The sequence below is a fragment of the Hylobates moloch genome, unplaced genomic scaffold (assembly GCF_009828535.3).
Source record: "Hylobates moloch isolate HMO894 unplaced genomic scaffold, HMol_V3 SCAFFOLD_9, whole genome shotgun sequence".
Classification (NCBI taxonomy): Eukaryota; Metazoa; Chordata; class Mammalia; order Primates; family Hylobatidae; genus Hylobates; species Hylobates moloch.
In genome coordinates this window covers 17,393,766-17,401,884 of record NW_026652284.1, presented here as the reverse complement: position 1 = coordinate 17,401,884, position 8,119 = coordinate 17,393,766, and the positions used below count along the sequence as shown (strand labels likewise).

The following is an 8,119-nucleotide window of genomic DNA, read 5'->3' as shown; positions in this document are numbered from 1 at the left end:
GAGACCAGCTGGCCAACTTGGTGAGAACCCATCTCTACTACAAATGCAAAAATTAGCTGGGCGTGGTGGCACGTGCCTGTCATCCCAACTACTCGGAAGGCTGAGGCAAAAGAATCGCTTGAACTCAGGAGGCAGAGGTTGCAGTGATCCAAGATCGTGCCACCGAACTCCGTCCTGGGCGACAGAGTCGGACTCTGTCTCAAATAAGTAAATAAAATACTGTTGTTTTATCTGGATATAAAAGTAATGCCTCCTTATTACAGAAAATGGGTGGGTGGGAGGGATACTTATAACAATTTAAAAATCTCCACCAGGCACGGTGGCTCACACCTGTAATCTCAGCACTTTGGAAGGTCGAGGCATGCCGATCACTTGAGGTCCAGAGTTTGAGACCAGCCTGGCCAATATGGTAAAACTCCGTCTCTTATAAAAGTACAAAAATTAGCTGGGCATGGTGGGCACCTATAATCCCAGCTACTTGGGAGGCTGAGGCAGGAAAATCGTTTGAACCCTGGAGACAGAGGTTGCAGTGAGCTGAGATCATGCCACTGTACTCCGGCGTGGGTGACAGAGCAAGACTCTGTCTCAAAACAATAAAAAATAAATAAGTAATAAAAATTTTGAAATCTAATCTATCACTCTTCTGGATTGAATTGCATCCTCAAAAACTCCTGTGTTGAAACCCTATCCCCCAATGTTACAGTATTTGATGGCAGGGCCTTTAAAAATGTAATTATGTTTTAATAAAGTCAAAAGGGTGAGGCCTTAATCCAATAGAGGAACAGACACCAGGGATGTGTAGGCACAGCAAAGGCCACGTAAGGATACAGCAAGAAGGCAGCCTTTTGCAAGCCAATGAGCAAGGCCTCAGAGGAAACAAAACCTGCCAATGCCTTGATCTTGAATTTCCAGCCTCCAGAACTGTGACAATATCGATTTATATCGTTTAAGCCACCTACTAGTCTATGGTATTTCATTATAGCAGCCTGAGAAAACTAATACAACCACCACTATAGATACACATTTTATTATTTGAGATGGGATCTCACTGTGCTACCCAGGCTGGATTGAACTCCTGGGCTCAAGTAATACTCCCATCTCAGCCTCCCAAGTAGCTGGGATTTCGGGTGCATGCCATTGTGCCCAGCTTTGTACATATACTTTTAACATTTTACTATACAGTCATGCACTGCAAAACAATGTTTCAGTCAATGATTGATTGCATATACAGCATATACAGCGGTGGTCACACAAGAGTATAACGGAGCTGAAAAATTCCTATCGCCTAGTAACATCGTAGCTGCCATAACATTGTAGTCCAATGCATTAATCACGTTTGCAGTGAAGATGGTGTAAACAAACCCACTGTACTGCCAGTTGTATAAAAGTACAGCCTATTCAATTACGTATACTACATAATACTTGACAATGATAATAAATGACTATGTTACTGGTTTATGTATCTACTTTTTATGGTTAGAGTACTCCTTCTACGTATTAAAAGAAAATTAACTGTAAAATAGTCTCATGCAGGTGCTTCAAGAGGTATTCCAAGCTGGCCGCGGTGGCTCATGCCTATAATCCCAGCACTTTGGGAGGCAGAGGCGAACAGATCACCTGAGGTCAGGAGTTTAAGAAAAGCCTGGCCAACATGGTGAAACCCCATTTCTACTAAAAATACAAAAATTAGCCAGGCATAGTGGTGTGCACTCGCAGTCCCAGCTACTTGGGAGGCTGAGACATGAGAATCACTTGAACCCGGGAGGTGCAGGTTGTAGTGAGCTGAGATCATGCCCCTGCACTCCAGGCTGAGCAACAGAGTAAGACTCTGTCCCCCTCCACCAAAAAAAAAAAAAAAAAAATAGGTATTCCAGAAACAGGCATTGTTATCACAGATGACATGGGTGTTACTGCTCCATGGGTGTTACTGCTCCTGAAAACCTGCCAGTAAGACAATCTGTGGAGGTGGAAGACAGTGATATTGATGATCCTGACCCTATTTAGGCCCAGGCTGATGTGTTTGTGTCTTAGTTTGTTTTTTGTTTGCTTGTTTTTTGAGATGATCTTACTCTCTCACCCAGACTGGAGTAGAGAGGCACCATCACAGCTCACCACAGCCACGATCTCCCAGGCTTAGGTGATCCTCCCACCTCAGCCTCCTGAGTAGCTGGGACTACAGGCACCCACCACCATGCCCGGCTAATTTTTGTATGTTTTGCAGAAATGGGGTTTCGCCATATTGCCCAAGCTGTTTTTTGTTTTGTTTTTTTTCTGAGATGGAGTCTCGTTCTGTTGCCAGGCTGAGTGCAGTGGCGCGATCTCAACTCACTGCAACCTCTGTCCCCCAGGTTCAAGTAATTCTCCTGCCTCAGCCTCCCAAGTAGCTGGGACTACAGGTGTGTGCCACCACGCTCAGCTAGCTTTCATATTTTTAGTAGAGATGGGGGTTTCACCATGTTGGCCAGGATGGTCTTGATCTCTTGACCTCGTGATCCACCTGCCTCGGCCTCCCAAAGTGCTGGGATTACAGGCATGAGCCACCGCGCCCAGCCCCAAGCTGGTCTTGACTCAGGCCTTCCACCCACCTCAGCCTCCCAAAGTGCTAGGATTACAGATGTTAGCCACTGCACCCGGCCTGTGTCTTAGTTTTTAACAAAATAGTTTAAGACCGAAAAAAAAATTTTAGTATTGTAGGAAAAAGCTTATAGAATAAAGATTTAAGGAAAATATTAAGTCAGGCATGGTAGCATATGCCTGTAATCCCAGTTGCTAGGGAGGCTGAGGCAGGAGGCTTGCTTGCGTCCAGGAGTTCAATATCTGCCTGGGGAACATAGCAAGATCCCATGTCAAAAATAAATTTTAAAAATATATTTTTGTACAGCTGTAAAGTCTGTGTTTTATACTAAGTATTATTACAAAAGTCAAAAATTAAAAAAATAAAATGTGTGTAAAGTAAAAAAAGTTACATTAAGCTAAGGTTAACATTATTGAAGAAAGAACAATATCTTACATAAATTTAGTATAGTCTAAATGCACAGTATTCATAAAGTCCACAGTAGTGTACAGTAATGTACTAAGCCTTTACATTTACTCACCACCCACTTACTGACTAACCCCAGAACAACTCCTAGTTCTGCAAGATACATTCATGGTAAGTGCCCTGTAATGGTGTACCATTTTTTATCTTTCGTGTCCTATTTTTACCATACATTTTCTATGTTTACATACACAAATATTTACCACTGTGTTACAACTGCCTACAGTTTTCAGTACAGTAACATGCCGTACAGGTTTGTGGCCTAGGAAGAATAGGCTATACCATATAGCCTAGGTGTGTAGTAGGCTAAACCATCTAGGTTTACATAAATTACACGCTACAACGTTTGCACGAGAGGGCATTTCTCAGAATGTATTCCCATCATTAAGTGATGCATACCTGTATGTCTTCGTTTATTTTTCAATCTGAAAACCGTAGGCCAGGTGCAGTGGCTCACACCTGTAATCCCAGCACTTTGGGAGGCCGAGGCAGCCAGATCGCTTGAGCCCAGGTGTTCAAGACCAGCCTGGGCAACATAGCAAAACCCTGGCTCTACAAAAATACAAAGAAACTAGAGAGGTGTGCACCAGTAGTCCCAGCTACTCAAGAGGCTGAGATGGGAGGGTCACTTGAACCTGTAAGGCCGAAGCTGCAGTGAGCCATGATAGTACTGCACTCCAGCCTGGGCTACGGAATGAGTCCCTGTCTCAAAAAATTTTTTAAAGTTTTGGCTGGGCGCGGTGGCTCACGCCTGTAATTCCAACACTTTGGGAGGCCTAGGCGGGTGGATTACCTGAGGTCGGGAGTTTGAGACCAGCCTGACCAACATGGAGAAACCCCGTCTCTATCAAAAATACAAAAATTAGCTGAGTGTGGTGGTGCGTGCCTGTAATCCCAGCTACTCGGGAGGCTGAGGCAGGAGAATCGCTTGAACCCCGGAGGCGGAGGTTGTGGTGAGCCATGAGATAGCGCCATTGCACTCCAGCCTGGGCAACAAGAGTGAAACTGTCTCAAAAAAAAAAAAAAAAAAAGTCTTAAACAGAGTCCTTTTCCCCCCTCATCAGTCTAACCTGGCCGTGGGCTCAGAGCAGAGCTGCCCAAGACACTAAGCAGTTAGGAAATGCCATTCATTCATTCATTCATTCATGAAAAGAAAATTAAGAAAATTGCATATATCTAGTATTCTGCAAAATTAGATACACATATCACCCGATATATACGTGTAACGTACACATAAGACATTGTCAACAGTTGTGCACATAATTAAAAACGTAACTTGTGTTGTATTTGTCACACTGTCTGGCATAACAGGTACTCAACATATATGCGAATCATCTTTTCCAAAACAGAAAATACTTCAGAAGAGGAGAAATCTGAGCTGGGCCCTGAAGAATAAAGTGTAAATAGCAATAATAACAGATAACATTTAATAACTGCATTCAATGAGCCAGGCATTGTGCTAAGTAATTTAATGTGATTGTCTCATTCATTCTCACAAGTACTGTAAGAGATAACGGACTCTTACTAAACCCATTCTATAGACAAAAAAAAAACAAGGCACAGAGTGGTTAAGTCACTTTCCCCAAGATCACACAACTCTTAATTGGTAAAAGTCAAACAAAAGCAAGCTACTCCAGGGCCTTAACGAAGACGTGGTGGGTGAATGAATGAATGAATGAATGGCATATTCTAGCTGCTTAGTGTTTTGGGCAATCCTGCTCTGAGCCCAGGGCCAGACTAGGTTGATGAGAGGGGGAAAAGGACTCAGTTTAGGACTTTCAAGACAAAAGCTCCTGTTCACATGCCTACAAGACACCAATTAGAGTAGGAATTAAAGTTCACTGACGGCTTGGCGACCTCTGACACCTGCTAGACCAGAAACCTCACAGTCAAAAAAAAGTGGAACCTGACGAGAGAGGACGGGATCAGTGACCTCTGACCGGCACCCCAAGCATGCCTGGATGGCAGGTCCGGCTTACACACAAGGATCAGCTTAGAAGGACCCCTAACACTTGGTTTAAAGCTCTGCTTCCGAAGACTTTAAATCCTTAATAATTTTTTAACAAGGGGCCCCACGTTTCCATTTTGTATTGGGTCCTGCAAATTATGCGGCCAATCCTGTTACATGACAACCCTTAGCAGGTAGGAGACCGGTACTGGGGAAACAGCCACTTATCTCTCGAATATGTTCCACACGTACGCACCAATCAAACTTGCCCACTTGGTCTTCGTAGACCGCGGCCACAGGAATCAGCAGCACAGCCCAAAGCCAGAAACGCGAAGCCCACACAGCCGCCATGATACGAGCGCAGGCACCGCCCACCGCCGTCACGGCATGCACCGCGCCGCGGGCTCCGCCTCCGCGGGACTACAGAGCTGGGACAGCGCGCGAGGCCCTCGGTCGGACGCTCGGGATTCGGGGACGGCCTCGGCACGCGGGAAGTCGCCCTACAGGCGCGGGAGAAAGCGCAGGCGGCGGCTTGGCAGGGAGAGGCAGGCTGCAGTGCGCATTAGGTCAGGCACACGCGAGGGGCAGCCCCCGAGGGCCGTCCCAGAGGCCCCCGCGCCGCCGGGGTCCTAACGGGGTGCACCGTCTTCCGCCACACGTGATTCAGCGCCATGCCCAAATCCAAGCGCGACAGGAAAGCTGAGCGAACGGGGAGTCGGCACCCTTGGGGGAGCTCTGTGGGCTGGCTGCCCAGCCTGCGGTGAGGGCTTCGGGGCGGCGTGGATGCAGATTGGAACCTCAGGACGTCCTCGAGGTGTTCCGCTGCTTCGCTGGGAGCTAGAATGGGGGCTTCGGGGCTATAAAACCGCCAGAGGGGCTGACGCCTGTTCGGGTCCCGGGAGCGGAGACTCTTTTTGCCTAGTTTCAAGGCCAACTGGGCCGGGAGGCAGCTCCTGAACACCGCCCCCGGCTGTGCCTGGTGCCGTTTCGGCCCAGTTTTCCCAACCTCGGCCCTTTCTCATCTTTTGCACTCCCGCCACCCTGGCTGCCTTTCCCTTCTTTCAGGACAGGCTTGTTGCCCTGTCTGGCGTTGTGTGTCTGCGGTTGTTTCTGCCTGGCATGCTTACCTCTTCGTATGGCTTGCGCCTTCTTAGTTGTCAATTAATAGGATCCCTCTGAGACAGGGTCTCGCTCTTTTGCCCAGGCTGGAGTGCAGTGGCGCGATCGTAACACTGCATGCGGGATGCGGTGTCTCACGCCTGTAATCCCAGCACTTTGGGAGGCCGAGGCGGGAGAATCACCTGAGGTCGGGAGTTCCAGACCAGCCTGGCCAATATGGTGAAACTCCTTCTCTACTAAAAATACTAAAAATTAAATGGGCATGGTGGTAGGTGCCTGTAATGCCAGCTACTTGGGAGACTGAGGCGGGAGAATCGCTTGAACCCGGGAGGCGGAGGTTGCAATGAGCCGAGACGCTCCACTGTACTGCAGCCTGGGCGCGACAGAGCGAGACTCCGTCTCAAAAATAAATAAAATAAGTCACTGCAGCCTTGACCTCCTTGGCTTAAGCGATTCTCCCACCTCAGCCTCCTGAGTAGCTGAGACTACAGGCATACGCCACCACACCCAGCTAGGTTTTTTTGTTTATTTTTTATACAGACGACTCTCAGTATGTTGCCAAAGCTGGTCTCGAACACCTGGGCTCCAACAACCCTCCCGCCTCACCCTCCCTAGGTGCTGGGATTACAGGCGTGAGCCACTACGCCCGACTTGAGCACCTCTCAAGACACCATTTTTGACCACCTTTGCTGTGGTGGCCTCTCTTTTAACCCGGCTCCCTGGAATATTCAAAAATATTTAGGGGTCTGGCACTTTCTAGGCGTTGGAGGTGATACAGCAGTTATAAGGAAAGCCTATTATCGAACCTAACGTTGTAGGAGAAACACATTCCACAAAATGCTAAAAATCTGATTGAAAATGAGGTGAAGAGATGGCGATATTTTGTATAATGTGGTCGGGAAAGGTCTCACTGATGAAGTGACAAATGAGCAGAAAATAAAGGAAGCGAGCAACCTGTGGAATTTTGCAACTGTGGAATTATCTGGGAGAATGCTGTTCCAAGTAGAGGGAACGTGAAGTGAAAAGGCTCTGAAATGGGAGCAGATATGACATGTTTGGGACAAGAGGCCAGTGAGGCTGGAGCAAAAGGAGCCAAATAGAGTTGGGGGAGGGGGTTAGGCAGAGAGGGCAGGACTTCCTTGGCCTTGGCAAGGCATTGGCTTTCCTGCCCAGGTGAAGTGGGTAGCAGAGGACCCATGTGATTTACCTTTATTTATAAAGGGTCACTCTGGCTGCCTTGGTGAGAATAGTTGGGGAAGACAGGGCAGAGGGCAGGAATGGAAGCAGTGAGCCCAGCATTAATCCGAGAGAGGGTGATGCTGGCTTGAGCCAAAGGTATAACAGTGGAAATGATGGGAAGTGGCCCCCTAGATTTCGTTTGCCCTCCTCTGCTCCACTTATCATTGACTGATGTGCCTTGTTAAGAGGGGCTGAGTGCCGGGCAGGTTAAAGAAGAGAGGCCTCGGTCCCTTTGTGAAGGCGCCTGGAGCTTTGCAGTTGGAGTTCTGTTAAGTGTTTCTGGAACGATTTGATTCTGTGGAGGGGGCCTGGGTCAGGTCTGGCAAATGCCAAACTCTGTGTGGCCAAATGGTTGCAAGTGCAGAATCTGAAGTTGACTAACAAGAGGCAGAGCCAGGGTTAGGATCCAGCTGGGTTTGACCCCAAAGCCTGTTTTCTTACCCACTAAGCAACAGTGGGTACTGTTCTGGACTGTCTCTTCCAGCCTGAGGCTCTGCAGGTGCGGGCTGCTCTCAACCTGTACTTGTGCTCAGTTTCCAGGCACTTGGGCTGGTTGGCCTGCAGGAGTCTGTAAGGTACATCGCAGTCCTGAAGAAGACTACCCTTGCCCTCCATCACCTCTCCAGTGGGCACCTCAAGTGGGTGGAACATCTCCCAGAAAGGTAAGGCTGCCTGCTCACAGGCAACAGCGGCCTCGTCCTACTCTCTAGGAGCTCCTCTTTCTCCTTGAGGGACCCGAAGCATTTGCTTTAACCCAGGCCTGTCTCTTGTTGCTG

General features: G+C 48.0%; 1 protein-coding gene across 4 annotated transcripts in view; it reads right to left on the bottom strand.

Moving 5' to 3' along the window:
• Positions 1-5,382, bottom strand: part of EMC1 (ER membrane protein complex subunit 1) — a 32,792-nt gene extending 27,410 nt beyond the window's left edge. For 3 of the 4 annotated variants that reach the window (XM_032759097.2, XM_032759098.2, XM_058444251.1), the window contains exon 1: positions 5,242-5,381. In XM_032759097.2, coding sequence (XP_032614988.1) covers positions 5,242-5,336 — 95 coding nt within the window. In that variant the 5' untranslated portion in view covers positions 5,337-5,381. Of the gene's footprint in view, positions 1-5,241 lie in introns of all 4 variants that reach the window. The other variant, XM_032759099.2, reaches the window with a different exon arrangement.
• Positions 5,383-8,119: the final 2,737 nt, after the last annotated feature.